At 34.7% G+C, this 24,373-nt stretch overlaps 3 protein-coding genes across 3 annotated transcripts; 2 read left to right on the top strand and 1 right to left on the bottom strand.

The window, feature by feature from the left end:
• Positions 1-6,614: 6,614 nt before the first annotated feature.
• Positions 6,615-8,504, top strand: LOTGIDRAFT_134039 (hypothetical protein; the record flags this gene model as incomplete). Its single annotated transcript, XM_009067981.1, has 6 exons — positions 6,615-6,659; positions 6,988-7,107; positions 7,396-7,494; positions 7,644-7,787; positions 7,929-8,024; positions 8,325-8,504. 6 exons carry the CDS (start codon positions 6,615-6,617, stop codon positions 8,502-8,504), a joined length of 684 nt encoding a protein of 227 aa, XP_009066229.1.
• Positions 8,505-12,593: 4,089 nt separating this feature from the next.
• Positions 12,594-17,443, top strand: LOTGIDRAFT_222979 (hypothetical protein). The gene is made up of 4 exons (XM_009067980.1): positions 12,594-12,753; positions 13,632-13,830; positions 14,352-14,471; positions 16,862-17,443. Exons 1-4 carry the CDS (start codon positions 12,700-12,702, stop codon positions 17,107-17,109), a joined length of 621 nt encoding a protein of 206 aa, XP_009066228.1. The 5' UTR covers positions 12,594-12,699; the 3' UTR covers positions 17,110-17,443.
• A 297-nt stretch (positions 17,444-17,740) lies between these two features.
• Positions 17,741-22,179, bottom strand: LOTGIDRAFT_197622 (hypothetical protein). The gene is made up of 4 exons (XM_009067979.1): positions 21,934-22,179; positions 20,175-20,373; positions 19,107-19,226; positions 17,741-18,660 (listed from the first exon to the last, which is right to left on the bottom strand). The coding sequence occupies exons 1-4, from the start codon at positions 21,985-21,987 to the stop codon at positions 18,422-18,424; spliced, it is 612 nt and encodes a 203-aa protein (XP_009066227.1). The 5' UTR covers positions 21,988-22,179; the 3' UTR covers positions 17,741-18,421.
• Positions 22,180-24,373: the final 2,194 nt, after the last annotated feature.

Genomic DNA, 24,373 nt, shown 5'->3' with positions numbered 1-24,373 from the left:
GGATATATTATCAAGATAAGAGATATATTTGAAAGATAAGAGATATATTATAAAGGTAAGATATATATTATAAAGATAAGAGATATATTATAAAGGCAAGAGATATATTATAAAGATAAGAGATATATTATAAAGGTAAGAGATATATTATAAAGATAAGAGATATATTATAAAGATAAGAGATATATTATAAAGGCAAGAGATATATTATAAAGATAATATTATTGATGAAAGTTGTAGACTGGTTGATAGAAACTAGAGAAGTATTTAACAGTTAGAATCAATATAACATCAATAATCTAGTCTACTCTACTCGTCTTTTCTACTCTCATAATAGTTGACATGTACTGCTTTCACCAAATTTCCTATAATTTTGAACTTCCTCCAGTCTTGTCTACTGGCCTCACATACATTACTGTGATATTAGTTTGCTTGTACTGCTAAATGATTTCTTAAATTCTAATTTGCCCCCAGCATTGTCTACTGTGCGTAATGTTGACTTGTCATATTAGTTCATTAGTTCTCTTGTACTGCCTAATATGATTTCTAAAATATCACTATTCCCAGTCTGATCTACTGTGCCTGTGTACTTCATTGTCATTTTGGGTGGCTTATACCACTTAATACTCTTTCAAATATTAAAAGTGTTTCCCCACAATCTTGTCTGCTGTCTACATTGTTAACTTTGCCAACTTGTACTGCTTGAATGTTTTATGAGGATATATTACAATATAGATGTATATCATTGATCCTATGTCTGTAAATATTATTTGGTAAGAGATAACTTGACTGTCTTTTTGTATTTAATCATCAATCGAGTTGCAGCTCGTGTACATGTATTTCTTTACTTAATTTTAATTTAACCCAAATTAAGTCTTGAAACAAATACCATGTTTTGCTTATTTTGATATAGTACCAAGTTGAAGTAAAAGTGCCAAAGTTTCAGAATCTTAATCTTCTATTTCTGTTCCGAAACTGTTCAGTGAACATACTTGCCTCTAGTTTAAACTGTAAACTGAACAGACCTGACTCTAGTTTAAACTGTAAACTGAACAGACCTGACTCTAGTTTAAACTGTAAACTGAATAGACCTGTCTCTAGTGTAAACTGTACTCTCAAATACAAACACCAGCTGGCTCTTAATGCTATCATTATTACTTTACATAATCACTTGATAGAAGGACATCAAAAACAGTAGGTAGGACGAAAAGTTTAGTCAAAAAGATAGACAAAACTTGCCCAGTTACTCAATAAGAACAGTAGGACCATGAATTTGTGCCGAAAGTCTGATTCCTCGGCTAATGCTTTCGAGACGATCAGTGTTAACTTTCAACCTTTATCAGCTATTATATTTACATTGTATATTGTATGGATTTTGATATTGATTTTGTGATTTGGACTGACATTTAACACTGTTAGAGAAATCTATGACCTGACATGGAAGACACTGGATGATAAATTTCTCTAAGATGATCTCCCTACTAGGTTAACAATGAAAATTGGCTGTCAGTGGAGATTGGTGAATAAATTCAGGAAGGTACAAGACATGAGAGAAATGTACATGTATGTATTATTCAATTCACAATCCAGAAGATGACAAAATCAATGAGGTAGACCTGAAATGACTCCAATAGTTATCCTGGATCATTCAAAATACATGAAATGAGTTCTAGATAGAACTGAAAGACCAGGCTAGGTGTCTGTGAAAAGTGTTTTAAGTATTTTAGTAAAAAATGGAACCCAAAAAACTAAGATTTAAATAAAGAAAGTTAAGCCATTTTGAGAATCGTGATAATTTCCAACACTTCGTGAAATAGCTTCCATTATTTTAATTAAGAGATATATTTAAACGTAGAAAACAGTCACGATTTTAATGTCATTAAAAATATTAATTCTATTAAGAAACTATTTTATTAACTTGTTAAAAATCTCACTTATAACTACTTAGCCTACACTATAAATATATATTAGATCATTAGACTTGGGAAATTTGTCTTAACTGGGTGTCCCCTGTTGTGTTCTCGAACATCAGATACAGACTAAATCTACCGGTCATCTATTGGGCTTTGTGATATTGTTCAGTTAGGGTTGGAGTGGACAAATTGCTGACTCTGTGCACTGGCACAGGCAGTAGGGTTAGGTTCTAGGGGGTGAGAGCCGACACTGCCAGGGCAAAACTAGCTCATCATGGGATTTGATTTCGACCAATCAATTTCAGGCTGACAAAATCTCAAATCCCTTTCTTTCTGAGTGTGAATTTTTGAAATTGAATGGCAATCAGATTAAATTAGACAAAGATATGCATTGTGTTTTAATATCTCTCCTGAGATATAGCTAGTTCTTGAATTCTCTGCACTTCTTGTTGACAAACTCCATCTCGAAGTGGTATCAGGTGTTCTGAGTAAATTCTGTTCAGCCAGCAACACCTGCCATAGTAATTATTATTAGTGAGATCTAGAAAAAGATTGTGTTTCAACTTAGACTTGTAGTTGAAAATATGTTGTTATTATGACCTAGATATTTTATCTTCACATCTTGACCTATATTTCTCCTGTCAACAGTCCATTAACTATTGTATATAGCTCTTGATAAGGGAACTTTTAACTTGATTGGTTAGGGTAGGACTGCATAATCATTTTCAAGGGAGTTAGGGGTGGGGGAACCAAATAGTTTTTTAACATCCTTATTTGGGGTAGGGCCCAATAGTTCATTAATACATCTATTGCGGTACTATTGATTGCAGTGTGGTGATATGAAATGAAGAAAAAACATCAAAAATAAGTGTCTTTATAAATTTAGGGGAACACCTTGTATATTTAATTTTTTATATTCCTAATATTGTTAATCTTGTGAAATATCATACTTTGCACGGACAACATCGGTAAAAACTGATCCAGACAGTTAANAATAAGTGTCAGTTTTTCAGGCAGCCCACTCACAATATAAGCTGATCTATATTAGCTGTTAACAATTAGCCATGTTAATGAAAATGAACGACGAAACCAAAGGAGGTAAGTATCGCCAGAAAATTTTAGAAACTACTTTGAAACTTGTTTAATGTTGTCATTACTGTAGGCTATAATTTCGACCTGGTAGATTTTCTCAAAACTTTTTTCACGTCTCTCAAAACCTGTGCAAAAACAAATGTTCATTGTTTGGCTACTATTTTGATTACGGGGTCTTTTCTTATAATTTCAGTTACAAATTTTAGGTCTTTATTAGCTCAAAGTATTTAGTCTCAACAGAGTTACTCCCCTTTATTTGTGGATTAAGCTGTGGTTACTGATCGTCATAGACTAGATCATGGTTCTGATGTCCAGTAGCAATGCTTAGACAATCTGAGTGGATATCATTCAGACTGTTTCATTCCGATGTGTTGTTGAATCCTAGAAACAGTATGACTAGCTCTTGAAAATATATATTTCTGTCTTTCAGATTCTTCTCCTAAACCAGCTTCTCCCACCACTCCTGTTTCTACCACCAAACGAACTCCGATAGATAAGAAAGTTAACAAACGTAATGACCGAGGCGAGACATCGCTTCACGGAGCTGCTAAACGTGGTGATGTCAAGGAGACTAAACGATTGATCAAAGCTGGTGCAGACGTCAATGTCACAGATTATGCTGGTAAGTGAACCGCATAAAAATGATTTTATCATTCTCTCAGTTACCTACTGGAAAATTCTGAACTCAGCTGTAAAAGTGTTTGAATATGAACAAGATATTTTTTCTTTTCCTTTGATGTTATAATCTCCTGTATGGATAATCTCCTAGCTGCAAATAGGTATGGATAATCTAAGAAATATCAATGTCTAGAAGCAGTTTTTCAAGGATTCATGGTCTAAGTTTTCATAAATCAAAATTCTAACAGTAAATGGCCTTACCCGATATTAATATATTGTATGTTTTCAGGTTGGACACCACTACATGAAGCATGTAATACAGGAATGTTACAGGTTGCTAAACAACTGGTGAAAGCTGGAGCTGATGTAAAAGTAGAAGGTTTGGATAACGATACTCCGTTGCATGATGCTGCTGTCAATGGACATCATAAGGTTTGTTTTACTTCAAATTCTAATCTATTTTTTGAGTTATATGGCAAGATATCATTGATCGGGGCTGTTATTGAAATAAAATGAGAAATATCATTAAAATACAACAATACATTCGTTCATAAGCGAGGGTCGGGACATGCTCTTGTACCCAAACCTCTCCTCAACTTTCATTTCATATTCACCACTTACAACTGTGTTTATATTATTTTATTTCTTCACTTCAGTTGGTGATATTACTGTTAAAACATGGAGCCAATCCACATCAGTCTAATTCTAAAGGTAAAACACCGATAGATGTGGCAGCGTCGACGGAGATAGAACAGATATTACGTCGCGAGATAAACATGTCAATATCTAATAGTGATAGTTCTAGTATCGACGATGTTCGTAGTCCGATGTCACCAGAAAGTACGTCATCATTTAAAGATGAAGATCGTCCGCTGGATTCTGAACACGTTGATGGTAATATATCTTTAAGTTTTACTTTCTACTAAGATTCCTGAAAACTTTGTCTGCGACTATACTTTAATGTTTTTTTACTGGTTAAAATAATGTTCAGTCAGTTAGTAGAGTGATGTAGAAAGCAAGAAATTTTGCATAGTTCGACAGTAAAAATATATATTTATCACCTTCAACTTGAATAGCATAAAGTAGTTGTGGAGTTGTATAGGATTTTCAATAGACAAGATCTAAGGCATAAATTGTTATATGGAACCTTATTCATTTCATACTAAAAAGTTTATTCTCTATTTCAGATTTATCATTACGGGGATTTGGTAAAGATAACAACAGTGGAATTGTGGGTAGCAGTCGGCGAGCGTTAATTCCCAAATCACCAGACAATAAAACGGGTTCACCGAGACTTGTGTTTAAAATACAGCAAAATCCTTTATCGAACATGGATATTCCACAAAAATCTAAAGATCAGTTTAAATCTTATCGTGTTGTTACTGTGGATACGAACGATCAGAAGGAAAGTATCTCCGCGACGGGTAGTCCTGTGTCTAGTGTGGATAGTGATTTATACGATGCAGGATTCGGACGTTTGTCGTCGTTGCGGAAAGACGAGGATTCTAAACCATTTTCATCTACGAACCCTGTGTTTGAATCGTTCAGGGATAAAAATTCATCATTGAGTATCAAAGAGCGACCCTTTTCGGAACTCGGTACTGGCACACAAAGTTTTTCACCTCAAGTTTACGATGAATTCAGCGAAGGCGACGATGAACGCTCTCAACCTGTCTCAGGCGTGAGTGGTAACAGGGAATTCTGGGACTACTCTCACATTCCACAAGAGAGAAGTAATTGTGAACCGTTAACGACTGCTTCAGAGGTAACGACCTCTAGTGTTAGTCAGACGACTAGTTCCGCTGTGACCGATACAAATAGTCATGTGACAGTTTCAATCAATTCTGGTTGGTCAGGATTAAACTCCCAGAAATCAGCGTTTTTAGATTCCCCTCGTGATAATTCTAATATGGAAAAAAGTGATACGGATAGCCGACCGAGATGGGACATAACTCCTCCACCCAAAGACGAAGATAGTGTTTTATATTCAGAAGATAACTCTCAAAGTTCAATTATTCGGCAAGACGAAGAATTGGACGGAAGCGATAGTCGACCCTCTTCTCCGAAAGTTCCTCCCCTAAAAATAATAATTCCGTCAAAAGACAAAGAGAAAGTGTCGTTAAAAGTGACGTTGCAGAAACAAGGTGGGTTGCCATATGTTTTTAAACCACAGGGCGACCAATCAGAACATCCGAATAGTGCTCCAGTAGAATCGTTACAGACTAACAGTCCGACTTCGAGGCCATCCAATTCCTCGAGTGCTCCCCCTGTGTCTTCTTCTGGTGAAAATTGCGATACGATAGACAAAGATGAATCAACTAGTGATAAAGTTATAGATTCGAGAGACTCCACAAAATCAGAGAACGTCGAAAATACGGCGAAAGTGAAAGAAGAAACACAGCAGGAGGAGAGACGGGTTACTAGGCAACTCAGGTCACACACAGCTCAGCTGCAGAAAGAACAAAATAAAGACACGCAGCCGGCAGGAAAATCTGGCGACAGAACGAGTAAAACTTCGACTAAAAACGCTAGTCAAAAACCAAGTAAGATTCTTGTCTTAGATATTTTATAGTAAAGGGGTTTTTTTATGACTTGCTATTTCATTGAGGTTGGTTTGAAATTTTCTATTGCCTTCTGATGAAAGCATGGTGGCAATTAGCAAGATGTCTAATATAGAAATAGAAGTTAAGATCCAATTAAAGGAAATATGCCAGTAGTTTTCCTCATAAATTTCTTTAAACTATGAACTTAAAACCTTTTGATAAGTAAAATGTTGTCTCTTACTAGGAATCAATATGTCTGTTTCTATTTTCAGACATTGATAGCGCAGCAGATTCGGGCAGCAATTCATCCAATCAGAGAACAGAAGAAAATGAGGAATCGTCGCACATCCATCCTCGTAAACGTAAATTACGGCCGAAACCCGAACCGGTGGAACCGCCTCCCAATCAAGAACCTGTTTTACCTCCCAACCCAGCATCCTGGTATCAGATGCCTCCAAACCCTTTTGAACTGTTCCTCAGTATTCGACGACAGGTAAGAGGGCATTATTGAAAACAAAGAATTGAGCTTTATTTCTGGTTGTTCAATATGGGTATAAATTGCTAAGATATCTGAGGTTTTAATTCTCTGATTGTCTTTTAGATATTGATTGAGTACATGATAAAAAACTTGATATCCCACTGTTCTGTACCTTTCTGCTAATGAAAGGAAATGATACTGTTTTTCTGCTCTGTAGAAAATCAACGTTAATAATGGTTATGAACATAACATAAAAATATAACTTAGTCTTAGTTGAATATATAGTTCAAAGTCAGTCTTGGTTGTTTGAATATAGAATTTAAAATATGTATTCAACTTGTAGATATCATCACGAAGGAAGAATTTAACAGCAGTAACACCGAAGTTACCGGCTGGGTACAAGGACTATCTGATGGTTAACTGTACGTATGTTTTACAAGGAAACACTGCCAGCACTCTTTCTGTACCTATGGTAAGTTTTTTACTCCAAAGATTTAGTTCAAACTCTGTATAAATAGTACATTAGAAAATTGAAGAAGCAAATTGCGTTACGACCAGTTTGTCTCCTTTAATTCTTTTTTCTATGTTCCTGTCATAGCATAACTCAAATTTCTGGTTTATCACCTCAGTGTAAAGGTACAAATACAATAAGTTGTACTTTTAATATCTGCACATTTATAAACTTTTTTAAACTTCTGTATCAGCTTTCAAAACAGGGTGATATAAATATGATGTTTTTTTTTTTTTTCAGTTATCATGTCCACATTCTGTAGAAGATCCAATGAGAGAATTTTTTATAGAACAGGAAAATGCACGTTATAAATTACGTCTCCAACATTTAATAGAAAGGGTAGGTTTTCATCTCTTATTTTGTTGCCAAATAAACTTTGTCTTGATTTGTCAGCATTATTAAAAATTATTCTCATGGCTCTTCTTCTGCTCTAAGCTGTCTCACGAACTCTTAAGATATCATACTTATCCTAATCTTTAATCTTTCAGGAAAAATTGGTATTGTCTGCAGAACAGGAAATTTTACGTGAACACGGTCGAGCTGCCAGGGCGGATATGAACCAATCAACGCCATTAAGTGCTTGTACTGTTTTACGTGAAGAGGAAGTTTATAATTTCTTACATTTAGATCAGGTATGTTTTCTTTGACTGGTCTTTAAGAGGGCAGGGCAGGGCAGTGATCAAAATAGTTTGTCAAAATAGGGCTTGCATCAAACTGATTGATTTTGTTTTTGTTTTTGTTTTGTATCTTATCTTATTTCTGTATTTTTGCAGCCTGAAGAATGCGAGAAGAACGTAAGAGCGAGGTATAATAAACGACAATTTATATCCTGGTTACAAGACGTTTCAGATAAATACGAAAAAATTAAAGTAAGTATCTATTGGTGTTTACCTTATAAGGTGTTCAGAAATTTATTGCTTGCTAAAAAACGCTGGTAATTCAGGTGGGACAATAAATTGGAGGTCTGGTGTACTATAGACAGAGCATGTTAAAGATCCCTCAACTGTTGGATTAAGAAAGAGATGGCTAATGCTTTAATGATACAGTGAAAAATGGCGTAAATGCGGTTTACAAATTTTTAGAGATTTCAGTTTTTGTGCAACAATGTGATAGTTAATGTTTGTTTTCCTGTCACCAATGTCAATCTCTATTTTTCTTGTTTTTTTCAGAAATTTTTATTATATCGACATCGTCATGAAGCAGAGTCGTTAAACGCTGTTCAAAAACTTGATTGGGAATGTAAACTGAAAGATTTAGGTTTATGTGATCATAACGCCACCCCAGTGATTGACGAACTTCATCTACCCATGGTTACCGTTAGCGATGAATTTGATTTATTACCCGTTTGATGTTTTTTGGAATTTTGTGTTTTTATCATCATTTTGTTTGTTCCTCATCTGGCGAGTGTTAAGTGTGTTTTTTAGCTAATTGGTTTTGGATGCTAGTTTCATGCTAAAATTTCATCGATTCACATTTTGGATAATTTTCATACAGGAATTCTGTTGGTGATTCAACCTTTTGTGACTGGATAAAGTTTCTAATCCTAGTTTTCAATATGGGTTCAAATTCTACACAAACTGGATAATCTTGATAAAAGTTGTGGAATTCTGCTGCTAAACGGCATCTTGTGACTGGATAATGTTTCTATCTACTGGATAATCTAGATTCAATGCGAATTCTACAACCAATAAACAGCCAATGACTGGATAATGTTTCTACAAACTGGATAATCTAGATTCTATCATAGATCTGATTGGATTAAACAGTTGACGAAAATATTGTCTTAAGTTTTAAGCATTCAGACCACGAGCGCAAGTACATCTGTCGCCAAACGATTTTATAACCTTTCTTCTTTGTATCTTTAACAGTCAAAGGGAGATAACTCAGATATACACATAAATTTAGATGTTTACATTTCTTAAGCCATTGTTATAATTTGTACAACTATCAGCTGATTGGTCTAATAATTCAGACAATCGTATCCGTTAAATTCAAGAGATTATGATTAGTACAGCAAGAGTGAGAGAAAGCGAGAAATCAGATATGTATATAAATTGTAGTGATTTCTGTACAGAATAATTCATTTCATTATCAATATTCATTATCACCTTCATATTGAATAGTCGGCTAATATATTGTATCCATCTGGGAAGAACCAAAACATTAACACAAGCAATCTATTTTATTTTTTGGCTGTGGCTATTCGTACCGCGAAATGGGCATTAAAAAACATGGCCATCCCTACCTTACCCTAATAAGTCACTTAATATCATTCTTGACAATCAATATGGCTTCACGCTTTAAAAAAAAAAAAAAAAAAACTAGAGCGTTAGCAGCCAAAGAGAACACGCATCATGGCGGTGCAAGTTTATTTTTCGGAAGAATAGTAAATGAAACTGTACAAGTCAGACATATTGTATTGTGTTCATTACTACTTTTACTACTTACAAATAAAATGGACTGCTTGTGTCTATGACTTGAATCAGTCCCAGATAGGCATAGATATCTTGCTCATCTATAGTCCTACCATCCTTCACATTGTTCTCCCTAACTTTCTGTGAAAAACTACGAAGACCCTGAAAATTTGCTTTATTCCTTCTCTTCGTGGCCAGAAAAAGTAAGTGCTAAAACTCAACTTATCATGTTCATTTCTCATTCTATTATCTCTCGGAAAGTAGGATGTAAAACTCCAATCAGTGATGCTGTAAACAATATATGTATATCATATATAAGTTTTGACATTCGTTGTTATATCAAAGTGCTTATTTATAACTTGACACAAATATATGAATAACAAATAAGGTATTTAAATGAATAACTTGTAAAGTTTGGTGGATGTTAGTCTGATATTTATCAAGCTTAAGGCTTAAAAAGATGTCATAATAATGTACTATTGGCAAGTTATAGACATTAACTATTCATTCAGACTGCTTGAGCTGTGATTGCAAGCTAAGGGCCATTAAAAATACAGCATTTCTTTAAATTTAAGTTTATGAATACGAGCTGTCCTGATGAGGATTTTATATCTGAAACACACGTCAACAGCATGAGATGAGTTTTGTCTTTGATAACTTTAATTTAGATTTTTTGGATTTTTAGTAAAGTTTATGTTGTAGTAAAATTTTGATATTTTCCACATTTTAATGAATTTATCTTATTGTTTAGGTATTTTTGTTGTTTAAGTTATCACACAGCCAATTTGAAAATAGTCAGTAATGATATTTCTGTTCATCTGATAAAATTCAAAATTTAAACACAAGCAGTTAAGTTTATTTCGAAGAAAAAGTAAAGGAAACTTATTGAGTCAGATCATTGTGGTCATTACAAGTTTAACAACCTTAAAACAATAGTGGATTGTTATACGTATTTGTATCTAAATATCTAATTTGCATAATTGGATATCTTTGTAGGTCTCATCATATTCAAGTTACGAACAGAAAGCAATCCACTTTATTTGGGTCTGTTTAATTTTCTTTTAAAATATTTAAAACAATGTGGATTGTTTGTGTTTATGTTTTGAATGAAACCTTATGCGCCCTAATATCTTCCCTAATAAACATTTCATAAGTAGGACTCATAATTTATCCCGTTTCCATGGTCTAGTCGTTAAACTTAAATTTTCCCCAATTATATTCTATAACTATAGCTAAGAAATGATTCACAGACTCTCCCTCAATTTTCAAATTGTTATGGCATCTTCTCTTTCCTTCCTTCCTTCCTATCTATCTTTCTAAATTTGCGTATTTCTATAATTTTTAGAAGTTATATTGTTATGTTAGTGTTTTCATCAGATTTTATTTTCTTGTTGTCAAATCATTCGACGCCATTTTATGACATCATCAGTGTTAAAACGTGTAAATAAAAATCTGAAAATTAAATTTGTTTTTAGTTTATTATCCTTAAGTGTGAAGGCCTAAACTTTGGGGACATCTTGCTACAGATATTAGATTTTTCAGTTAACCCAATTCTCAGAAGTTCAGACAGAATATGGGGATAAGAATTTGTCATAAGTATGAAATTTGACATAAGGAAATACCAGACTTACCACAAAATTGTTGATAAAATTTTGTGAGCAAGAAGACCAAGAAACTAAAGTTGTAAACTTGAGAGATGTACATCAATATTGCTCAGTTCAGTGACTCAATCCTATGTTTAAAAATTTGCTGATAACGCAGTTTTGTTTACCGGTATGTCAAATTGAGACAGGAAGATGTCTTCGGTCCAGTTCTCAAATACGTTTGTTTACTTATAAACAACTGGACCTACACAAATATTGAAAACCTGACCCAGTTCTTGTCATTCTTAGACCAAAAATCAACAATTTGTTTGCTGGCAGATTCTGGACTAATATTTGTCACTCTACACTCAAGGGTACCACACACTGTCTCAAGGTCTAAAATAGAGGAGATATGATGTACAATGCAGGATTTAAATGCAATACACATAGATTTAGTGGATACATAGGTACTGGTCTTGGCATCTGGTCTACTGTACTACATCTTCACAATGTCAAGTTTCTGTGAAATTCATCTAATATATCACCTTCACAATATCAAGCTTTCTTGAAAATTTTCCCTAATTGCACACTGCATGGCATTGCCCTCTTCATTAGCCCATTAGGTGCAGAAAAAAACGCCATAAAACTTCATTTTTCATTTTACCAAAATTCATTAAGATTGAAATAAATGACAGAAGTCAGCTGTCTGCAGAGAAAGCCATTTCTGCATTTACTAAGAGACCTCTAGTTGATAAAGACAAAAATAAACTGCACACATGGCCATTAATTTTAACAAAATGTGGTTGAAGGGCCTACATGAACATAAAGATTTTAGTCATGTTTATGTTCTGACATTAAATGCTGTCAAAATAACTCAAGCCCCACCTAAATATGACATTTTACAGCCATCTATTTGCAGTTCAGTTTAGATTCAAGGCACAAAACACTACAGGAAAGCAGATCTTATGGAACTAAGACAATTTAAACTGCAAAAGGACAGAAAGGGTGAAGAGCAGGAGTAGATGTGTTTGTCCCCCTCCCCCTTTCAGCTTACTAGGCTACTCTAATTCACAGTTTCTTATCTTTTGACACCTCCTCTACCCTGATGTGGGTGTCTCTTGAGGTTTACTCACAATTTCCTGAGAGATTAGCTCAAGTTGACTAAGAAAGGGGTGATGCTTTGAACTTCTTCTCTACCTGAACCTCTCTTAAAATATAATACATTTCAGACTGCTCAGTTTCTATAAGAAAATAGAACATGCAGTAGGTCTTTATAGGCTATTGTGTTGAAATTAAAATATAACATACATAAATTGATTGGCAATAAATCGTTATCACATGCCGCCCTAGTCAAGATATCTCAGCACTGCTATCGTGAACCGACATTCGATACTTTTAATCCTCGACTTTAAACTTTATGACTGAAATTCAATCCGACTTCAAACAGTACAGTGTGACTTATCTTGAGTTTAAATATAAAACATTCGGCAGCCATTTTTCTTCAGCGTGGCAGACGACAGAGCAGGAGAAGAAATTCGACTGACAAAATGAACAGTTTGGTGTTACCATTGTGCCTTTTGGCTTTATTCGGCTTTTCTCAGGTTTGTCTCTCAATTCATTCATTCATCTTTTTGGTTGATAATTCATACTTTTTGACACAAAATAATAAAAAGTTTCAAGTAGCCTATCCTCTTTCATTCAATAAACCGTGTCACGTGACCCATGGTTAAAGGGGCGATACATGATATTTTGTTACGTTTACATTTACTCTTTTTGAGGCTAATAGTGTGTAACAGAAGGCAAAGAAATAGTTGTGAGGGGGCTTTTGTAGGCCTAAACCATTTTGATATCTCTATCATGAAGAATCTAGACACGTATTCTTTAAAATAAGTAGGCCTAGGGGTGGGGGGAGGCAAAATTTTTAAAGTGGAGGCTTATTAGAAAATCTGAAAAAGGCAATATTTCTTAATTGCCACTACATTATGTTAACCACTTTTAAAAGGTAGCTGATCTCTAAACCATTTTTATATGCCAATTTTTTAAAAGTATTGTATGATATGGTAAATTAACTTTTGCAGTTCTGTGTGCAAGCCCGTAACCAGCCTAATGTGTCGAGGGGGGCAGCACCATTTGCATAAAGGGCAATAGCTGGTAGAGACCAATTTCAGCTTCAATTTGAGAATTTTAAGGACCACTAGTTACAAGTCTGTGGGCGTGAGGTTAAAATAGCATCCTAGAGAGTTTGTCTTCATGAAGAAAACTAGTCCTATGGTTGATGCTTGCAAACTTTATTACAACTGAATACAAATACACTGCTTGTTCCAGATCACAATAAATTAGTCCCCATTGATTCATTCATATTCATACCTGAACTATATAAAAATTCTCTCTAAGCACACCCCAATTTTATTAATGGCTCCAATAACTTTATTACTCCTTTGAACTAACTTAAAAATTGTACCGGTATCAATATTTGTAGGGAGAGTTATTGGTAACTAAGAAGGTGTATTTTGATATTAAAATTGGAAATGAACCAATCGGAAGAATTGTCATGGGGTTGTTCGGAAATGTTGTTCCTAGGACAACGGAGAATTTCTACCAGCTGTGTACAGGACAGAATGGTTATGGGTACACTGGCAGCAAATTCCATAGAGTTATTCCAAAATTCATGATTCAAGGTAGATACCTGCATTATTAATTTGTTGTTTGACCATATTTTTATCAATGTAGGCTACTGATAGGCTATCATACAAAACCTTTATTTTTTTAACTCCAGTATCTACACAGTGATATATTCCCCCACGGCACATCTTCACAAAGTCAAGCTTACAAACTTCATCTTATACCTTCACTGCAATAGCCACTATATACAGTCTATTAGAGTCGTTGACAGAAAGGCTGTAAACAATAAGACATAATGTCTACAGTCTTTCTGTTGAAGGCTCTGATTGGCTGTATTAGCTGGCATACAATCCAATCAATTCGCTGAATTCCGCGATGAAAGAATAGTTGCTATTGAAGTCAAGGTATAAAAGGAATGTCGTTACATGGTGGAAACTTGATATAGGTTTTAATTTTAAGCGCTGAAATGAATTAGATCTCTTATTTTTCTGTAAACCTATGATGCAGACGCAGACTTTGTATGGTTCCATGGTGTGTCTGTCTGACTTACTGACAATCCAATGTTTGATGATTACAGGAGGTGATTTCACTAAAGGCGATGGTACTGGTGGAAAGAGTATTTATGGAGCTAAGTTTGCAGATGAAAATTTCCAGTTGGAACATTACGGAGCAGGCTGGTTGAGTATGGCTAATGCAGGTAGGATTGATAAATATCCTTCGTTGAATTCCAAAGCCTACTTTGATTCTGTTCCTCATGGAAAATGCAGTCCACTATAGCTAAACATCTTTAGAAAATAGGTCTGGCTTTACCCCCCACTCTCAAATGTAAAACTACTGTTAATAGGGAAAGACCTGCCTGTGATACACCTAGCATTTCAGTGGCACCTACCTGGCCTAGTCGCTTAATGTGATAGCCTGAAGGCAAGTCCAGATCACGATGCTGCTTCAGATATTTCAACCGGCTTCCGTCTGTCACTAACGCTTCTCAGATTTTGTCAAATCATTGAAATATGAACCCGTGACCCCATGACCTCATGTTCTACAAGTTTACTCACTAACAAGTTATGCAAGATACATGTGTATGTGCCCTTTATTGGGTAAAAACCTATGCATTATGCACATAAATTAGCATATGTACATCCTGATTCTGCAATAATTGCCAAAAGTGGACGAATAAACCTTTAAATTTACATTTTCTGATATTTTATGTTTTGTAGGTAAAGATACGAACGGCTCTCAGTTTTTTATCACCACTATCGCCACACCCTGGCTAAACGGACATCACGTTGTGTTCGGTAAAGTTCTCGAAGGAATGAATGTTGTACAGCTGATTGAGGCTACAAGAACCTTACATGATCGTCCAGTTCAAGACGTGGTTATTGTCCAATCAGGCACACTTCCCGTCACTGCCCCGTTCGCTGTTACTATACCTTAACCACTGTAATACTCTAGAGTTACTTAATTGTAATAAAATAAAAATGTTCATGTCCGTCTGGGTACGATTCAAAACATAAACACAAGCAGTCCACGCTATTTTTAGATGATAATTATAACTATACAAGTCAGACCTTTTTTGTGTTCAAATGAAATGAATAGAGTTTTACGTCCTACTTTGCTGCACCATGTGGGCTAATGAAGACAGTATTATGTGTTCAAGATAAACTATAAAGCCAAACTTTTATTGTGTTCAGTATTTCTTAAACCACCTATAACAACTGAACTGCTTGTGTTTATGTTTATCATCTCCATATCTTTACTATGTTTGATAAACTTAATGATTAGCATTTATATTGGCATTTATTGGGCATCGTCTCGCGGGGAATCGCTTGCTTTACTACTATTCAAGAACTCTGATTGGTTGATACAATTATATTTTAAACCAATCATATGTTAAGATACAGTTACCCAGGTGATGTATACATGTTGATTAAGGAGACAGATTTACATCAGTATTTTCTTGTTCCTGAATCCATGTGATATTATACATAGAAAATAAATATTGGTTCTTATAAATATAGCAAACACTATGACCAATCAGAACTCTTCAGATTGTTTAGTTAAGATATTTCTTTTAAATGTAAATTTTAAAGAGGTTTTCTCACTCTATGCAACTCTTGTTATATCTTGCCAGTTTTTATAAGATTTATATTTGATATGATTTTCATAAACATTATTTACACATCATTCATGCTGAAACAATTCATCCATCTGTTGCTTGTTGTCATCAAGAATTAAGCTATATATATATGAAGAATAAATATCTAAATAAGCTAGAATATATGTGAATTTTTTTTGTAGCTTTTGTTTCTGATTTTATTATCCTAAATATAAACCTGATAGATTATGACAGCAGTTGAAGACTAAAGAAAATAACCCCTTGTTTTTAGATGAACTCTTCTTTGCTGTGTTTTATTACATTGAATGTATGTATGTTTGGAAGAGTTTAATGAAGAATTGAGGGGTGTCAAATAGAAGACTGACACATTATTTTTAGTCTTGCTTATGAAATTATGAAACCACTGTTGTAAACTAAACATTGTTTTTACTCGGATTTCAACTTTATCAAGACGTTGCAAATGCAATTCTTGTGCGCACATGCATGTCTGTATTTACCAGATCCCGATGCACATGCATGTTAAACTAGCTTACCTTATCTAATCAACTAACATGGAATGTCATTCTACAATGTTTAAAAGTTAGTATATATTTATTCCTAACGACCCAATCTCCTTTCAATAGCCCCTCCCACATTTTCCTCTTACACAACTCTCCCTGCATGTAACTCCATAATATATCTTGATTAAAATGCAGATCTAGACCCTTTTATCCTCGTTTTTCTGCACCTGACTGCACCCAACACCTTGCCAATGGGATTGATGAAATACTTTCAAATTCAGACTAATTTCAATATAATTGCATGAAGCCCAAGTTTAATCATGTGTTGTGTGTCGCTGGGGAGACAGGGTATACTTACACCTGAACAAATGATGCCACTCTGAGACTTGGTTTATCAACTCCAGATCCCATTCAGAGAGTCTACATAGTTAATATTCTTATGTATGTTTATCAATTTGCTGTCTATTCCAGGTCAGGATGCAAATGAATCTCAATTTTTCGTGACGACCGTAAAATGTCCCTGGTTAGATGGCAGACATGTTGTATTTGGCAAGGTTTTAGAAGGGATGGATATCGTCAAACATATTGAACAAATGCCAACCGATTCCACTGATAGACCAATCGAAGATGTCGTTATTTCTGAAAGTGGCGCCATCGAATTGGATACACCGTTCGCTGTAGATAAGACTGGTGTCGGGGCTGATGAAGAAGAAGAGTAAGACTTCTCTGCCTCCATCCAAACTGATCCTTGTCAAGTCCAAAACTTGCTGACTCTTATCTGGCTTTTGCCATCCACATTTCAGAAGATCCCAGTGTAATAGGCCTTGTATTTCTCTTTTGTCTATCAGGGCGTTGAGAGTCAGCAAGATTTGGACTTGCCTCAATATTGTGTTCATATATTAGTCCCAAATATCAATAAAATTTTCTTTCTACCATAACTTTTGGAAAAGAAATCATAACCTAACAGATTTTGAGATTTTCTAAGGCATAATAGAAGATGTTATATTTTTGTATCTAAATTTATCATTATTTACATTAAACTGTTGAAAAATCCATATTTTCTGTTCATTGTGTCAGCACAATTGGTCTTTACTCTAAATCAGAAGTTTGAATTTCCAAATTATGATCTAGAACTTTACTTTTTTAATCTTTGACTTTTTAATGCATATCATTATCATGCTTTGTGAGAAAATCACCCAATTCTGAACTCATCCCTTCGTCAATGCTTAATAAGAGGTGTATGGGGGACTAATAGACCATTTGATTCTTATCGGGAAGCTGGTAACAAGCTTGGCCAATGATAAAATATAAGAATTAGCTCTGGAGCTCGTGTTATCGAAGAAAACAACAATTTATCTAATATTTTTATTAATATTTCTATATAAGTATAAAAATGTAAACAACAAAAATTGTCAACAAATTTCTATTAAAGTGGGGCAAAGATATTTATAAACATTCAGAAACAACTAAAAACATAAACTAGAGCAATCTATTTTATTAGAATCAGAATAGAGAGTGATTGAAACTATACAAGTCAGACCTATATTGTGTTCATCACTACTCAAACTACCCAAAGATCAAGTGGACTGAACATGTACGTGTTAAATCGTATCTGAATGTGACTAAAGATCATGCCCCACTGTAACAAATTTAACAATATTCAGAAATACATAATGAAAACATAGAAAATACAGAATGCTTTTTACACTGGGATGACACCCCTTGAAATTTTATTGAACTCTTCCACACATGCATACACTGAATCAATATAATATAGTATGATGTATGTTCAGGAGAGTCCATTTGCTAAATTAGGGGTATTGTATGTTTGATGAGTGCTGTAATTACTGTAGATTCAATAATTTATAATTTTTAGTACAGCCTACCCCACCCTCAATTATAAGAAAGAAGTGTTCAAATGTACAAGTAGCTTAATAATGAGAATTGAAGAAGTAATGTTTAAAACCAGTAAAAAAACTAATGAAATGATAAAGAGAGTTAAATGTTGGATGATAAAACAGTAGTAATATTTCACGCTGCATCAACACCAACTTTGTCTACGGGGAAAGGTTTGCTTACGTCTATAGATCCACAGTCAGTTATTAAAACATCTACCATTGGTCTATCATTGACTGCATCAGTGGGAACTTTCTCAATCTTCTTGACCACATCCATTCCGTTTAAAACTTTACCGAAAACAACGTCTTTACCATCCAACCATCCGGTTTTAGTTGTGGTGATGAAAAACTGAGATCTATTGGTGTCTTTTCCTGCAAGAATTATTAAAATAATTGAAAGATGTCATTTATGTAAAAGATTTATGACAGATATCACTTTGATTTTGAAAATATTTCGAGACTTACTACAAACATCACTATTATTTATAATCAACCTATTAACTTAAAGCTATAACACCCTTCACCCACTCCTTCTCAACCCTTACCCCCATTCACTCAATTCAACCCTGACCCCCTTTTCACCCACCTCATCCAAAACCTGAACCCCTTTCACCCACTCCTTCTCAACCCTTACCCCCTTTCACCCACTCTATCCCAACCTTACCACCTTTCACCCACCTCATCCAAAACCTGACCCCAATTCACCCACTCCTTCTCAACCCTTACACCCATTCACTAACTTCAACCCTGGCCCCCTTTCACCCATTCCATCCCTGACTACCTACCTCCCCACCCCAGCCCATTCATATATTTCTTACCTGAGTTAGCCATGCTCAACCATCCAGAGCCATAATGATTTAAATCAAAGTTTTCATCTTCAAATGTTTCACCATAAATGCTTTTTCCTCCATAGCCATCTCCTTTGGTGAAATCACCCCCTGAGAAATACATTTAATTCATTCAGATTATGTCAAGATTACATTTAAGTAACCTAAGAACCCAGAAGTAGGCCTTGGAAGTTCTTGTGAATTATGATAGTAAGTCATGAATCATAAGAGCAAGTCATGAATCATAAGAGCACGTCATGAATCATAAGAGAAAGTCATGAATCATAAGAGCAGGTCATGAATCATAAGAGCACGTCATGGATCATAAGAGAAAGTCATGAATCAAAAGAGCAGGTCATGAATCATAAGAGAAAGTCATGAATCATAAGAGCAAGTCATGAATCATAAGAGAAAGTCATGAATCATAAGAGCACGTCATGAATCATAAGAGCAAGTCATGAATCGTAAGAGCAAGTCATGAATCATAAGAGCAAGTCATGAATCATAAGAGCACGTCATGAATCATAAGAGCAAGTCATGAATCATAAGAGCAAGTCATGAATCATAAGAGAAAGTCATGAATCATAAAAGAAAATCATGAATCATAAGAGCACATCTTGTATCATAAGAGCACGTCATGAATCATAAGAGCAAGTCATGAATCATAAGAGAAAGTCATGAATCATAAGAGCAATTCGTGAATCATAAAAGAAAGTCGTGAATCATAAGAGAATGTCATGAATCATAAGAGCATGTCATGAATCATAAGAGCAAGTCATGAATCATAAGAGCAAGTCATGAATCATAAGAGCAGGTCATGAATCATAAGAGCAGGTCATGAATCATAAGAGCACGTCATGAATCATAAGAGCACGTCATGAATCGTAAGAGAAAGTCATGAATCATAAGAGCACGTCATGAATCATAAGAGAAAGTCACGAATCATAAGAGCAGGTCAATTAATCATCGATCAACAATGAAAGCAAGCTGTAAGGATATTTGAATATGAGCAAGCCATTAAAATCAATCATCTATTAACAAGAAGAAATGAAAACTAACCTTGAATCATGAAATCGTCAATAACTCTATGGAACCTGCTGTTTTTGTATCCATATCCTGGTTCTCCAGTTGCTAGTTGGTAGAAATTCTCAACAGTTTTTGGTACTACATCTCCAAATAATCCGAAGACGATTCTTCCGGCTTCTTTTCCATTAATACTGACGTCAAAATATACTTGTTTAGTGACGAGAAGCTCGGCCTGAAATAAAGGAAAAATCCAAGTAAGTAGGGAATAGTTTTACGTCCCTGGTCCATTGAAATAAAAAGTTTAATATCCTACAGTTCTGTAGCTTATTGAAATAGTGGGGCAACTACGTTAGATTGGAACAGAAGTTTTACTTGTTTCAAAAATTCTAATAAGTTGAAACACAAGATCGATAATTAACAAGCTAGCAGACATACTTCTGTTCAGAGAAAGGGGTTATTGACCCATCATACTGATATCACATTGAAAAATGAAACACCATATTTTGGTATCATTGAACCAAAAAATATACAACACAACAATGTAAATGGTTGAAACTTTGTATACAATAAAACCCAGGAGTAGTATACCATATAAACTGATGATGACAATGTAAATTGTTGAAACTTTGTATACAATAAAACTCAGGAGTAGTATACCATATAAACTGATGATGACAATGTAAATTGTTGAAACATTGTATACAATAAAACTCAGGAGTAGTATACTATATAACCTGATGGTAATAATGTAAATTGTTGAAATGTTGTGTACAATAAAACTCAGGAGTAGTATACCATATATACTGATGATGATGATGTAAATTGTTGAAACATTGTATACAATAAAACTCAGGAGTAGTATATACCATGTAAACTGATGATGACAATGTAAATTGTTGAAACATTGTGTACAATAAAACCCAGGAGTAGTATATCATATAAACTGATGGTAATAATGTAAATTGTTGAAACATTGTATACAATAAAACTCAGGAGTAGTATATACCATGTAAACTGATGATGACAATGTAAATTGTTGAAACATTGTGTACAATAAAACCCAGGAGTAGTATATCATATAAACTGATGGTAATAATGTAAATTGTTGAAACATTGTGTACAATAAAACTCAGGAGTAGTATACCATATGAACTGATGATGACAATGTAATTTGTTGAAACATTTTATACAATAAAACGTGAATTTGCAGTAGTTTGCATTAATATTGTGTTTCGTTATTTTATATTTAATCTTTTGCAAGTTAATCCCTCCTACCAATGAACTTCAAACTTTCGGAATGTAAAATGGTGGACCAAGATGCCAACAAGATGCCACGTTTAGAAATCTATTTATAGGTTTATCTGCCACGAGACAAAATTTCAAAAATCCACCACCGAATTATCAGTCACCTTGATTTATTTATCCCCACCCCACAAGTTTTATTGAACCCCTAACACTTGGCTTAAACATAGGAACGATGGGGAGTGGGGATTACAGTTTCCAAAGTTTTAAAGAATGGCTCATTGAAAGCTACCAAGTTCCTGGAAGTCCGAAATTCCAGAACTTTGTCAGACGTTTTATTCGGGTATTACTTTATTAAAAAACCCACTTCAAGAAGTAAGTTGGTTAAAATGGAGGGCTTCCAACATCAAACCCGCACGGATGTTACACTTTTAAATCGGTCTTACTAATTTTATAAGTTTATATAAATATGAAAATGGCAGAAAGTTGCGAAATTCGGATCTACCTGTAACTTTAAACTAAAAATATCAAAAATAAAGATTCAACATACCTGTGATATGGCATAAAGCCCGAGTAAATAAACTGCTTGGATTAAACTCTTCATTGTGCTTGCTTTCTTGATGTTGTCCAAGACGATTCAAAACTGGCTTTGTTCGTGGATCAGAGTTTCTGAAGACAGTGCCACGACTACAATATTCGGGGGTGTAGAGTTACCAAAACCTCGCTTCCACTTTTCCGGCCGTCTATTTATAACCCTATAGTAGATTTTATTTATCCATGACAACCTACATCTGGATATTTTGGTAAAATTTAAATCGTCTGCTTAAGAAGTATTTATTTAAATACAAACAAAGTTTTGAACAGTAGAACATAAAACTTCATTTGACTCCATTGAGTGATGCTAGCGAACCAGGGCAAGGGGAGTGTCCAAACAGTATGTTTCCGCACCCCTGGTGGACTTCAGCCCGTAAGATTATAGCCTATTATATAATATTGCCTGTATCAAGAGATAATCCTGACGTACACTGATAAAGTAACCATCTGATCACACTGTGGGGTTCCTTAATCATTACCATAGTGGTCATAAATTCATCTTTTGGATATTCCAAACACAGGCCTATTTTCATATTTAAGCGAACCTCAAATAAGACAAGAATGTCTTTACACTTACAGCAGTGGCGTTTCTATCTGGTAAGCCCGACCTAGTTGTAGATGAGTACTGAATAAGTCATCTCTCTTCATTATTCCAGTCGACCCAGCTGTAAATGGGTACAGAATAAGTCATCTTTCCACATTATTCAAGTCAGCCCAGCTGTAAATTGGTACTGAATAAGTCATCTCTCTTCATTATTCCAGTCAGCCCAGCTGTAAATGAGTACTGAATGAGTCATCTCTCTTCATTATTCCAATCAGCCCAGCTGTAAATGAGTACTGAATAAGTCATCTCTCTTCATTATTCCAATCAGCCCAGCTGTAAATGAGTACTGAATAAGTCATCTCTCTTCATTATTCCAGTCAACCCAGCTGTAAACGGGTACTGAATAAGTCATCTCTCCTCATTATTCAAGTTGACACAGCTTTATATACTATATGTACAAATACCTTGAGAAAGATCAATGTCAAGAGGTTTGGCAATGAACCAGACGTTGTCATTGTAAATATATCTTACAATATTGCGACGAATAGAACCGATCAGTAAATTAAACGTGGTCTGAGCTACCTAAATCGTAGTTCCTCCCCTTCAATCATTCCTTGTTGTGTCTGGCAAGTGAGACACGATAGTTTGGTATGATCTAGTCCCATTCTAACCACAGAAAACTTTCATTTTAGGCCTACTAAGCAATCTGCTAGCTAGTTGGACACGATAGTTTGGTTTGTTCTAGTCCCATTCTGACTACAGAAAACTATCATTGTACCAAGTAATCTACTAGCTAGTTAGACACGACAGTTTCGTATGGTCTAGTCCCATTCTGACCACAGAAAACTGTCATTGTACCAAACAATCTACTAGCTAGTTAGACACGATAGTTTGGTTTGTTCTAGTCCCATTCTGACCACAGAAAACTGTCATTGTACCAAACAATCTGCTAGCTAGTTAGACACGATAGTTTCGTATGGTCTAGTCCCATTCTGACCACAGAAAACTGTCATTGTACCAAACAATCTACTAGCTAGTTAGACACGATAGTTTGGTATGATCTAGTTCAATTCTGACTACAGAAAAATGTCATTTTAGGCTAAGAAATGTGCTAGCTAGTTGGACGGGCTAGTTTGGTATGCTCTAGTCCATTTCTAACCACAGAAAACTGCTATAGTACCAAGCAGAATCTGCTGGCTAGTTGGACATGATATTTTTTAGTTTGTATCCTATTCTAGATGCAGAAAATCTGCTAACTATCTGGACAGTTTTCTTGTTTCCGAATCCAAAGTTTTTATTGGGGGATTGAAAAACCCAATGATATGGGGGAAAAACCCAATGATTTGGGGGAAAAACTGTGTTCAGGTTAAATTAAAAGGTTTTATTTTGAGATTTTATGAGTAAATACAGTAACAACACAATAACTCACGAATTTAAATAGAATAATAAAACAGACATTCTTACACACTTGGTATCACTCTCAACTTGGGGTTCTCATCTTAAAAAATCATTATAATTCTTAAAATCTTGGTGATACAAAGCACAAGCATGTATTCCTTAAAACTTAAAAAATTTGAAATAAAATGGTCAATATTTCAATATAATATAGGACCTGTTAAAATTTCTTTAAAAACCCTAAACAATAACAAATATTATAAGCACAATTATTATACATGTGGTGTAACAAACATTTACACCCTACAAAGACTCATTCAATACCCTAGATAAAATAACAAAATAATGTCCTAACTCAATCATTGACCCACCCTTTACAAATTTCAATTTGATCCCCACCCCGCCTAAAATGTGCCCTATACCCCCATCCAACTTTTTCTATGATGGCCCAATGCCT

The sequence above is a fragment of the Lottia gigantea genome (assembly GCF_000327385.1).
Source record: "Lottia gigantea unplaced genomic scaffold LOTGIsca_88, whole genome shotgun sequence".
Taxonomy (NCBI): Eukaryota; Metazoa; Mollusca; class Gastropoda; family Lottiidae; genus Lottia; species Lottia gigantea.
Note: the sequence above shows the minus strand (reverse complement) of the source record. Positions and strands in the feature narration are given on the sequence as shown.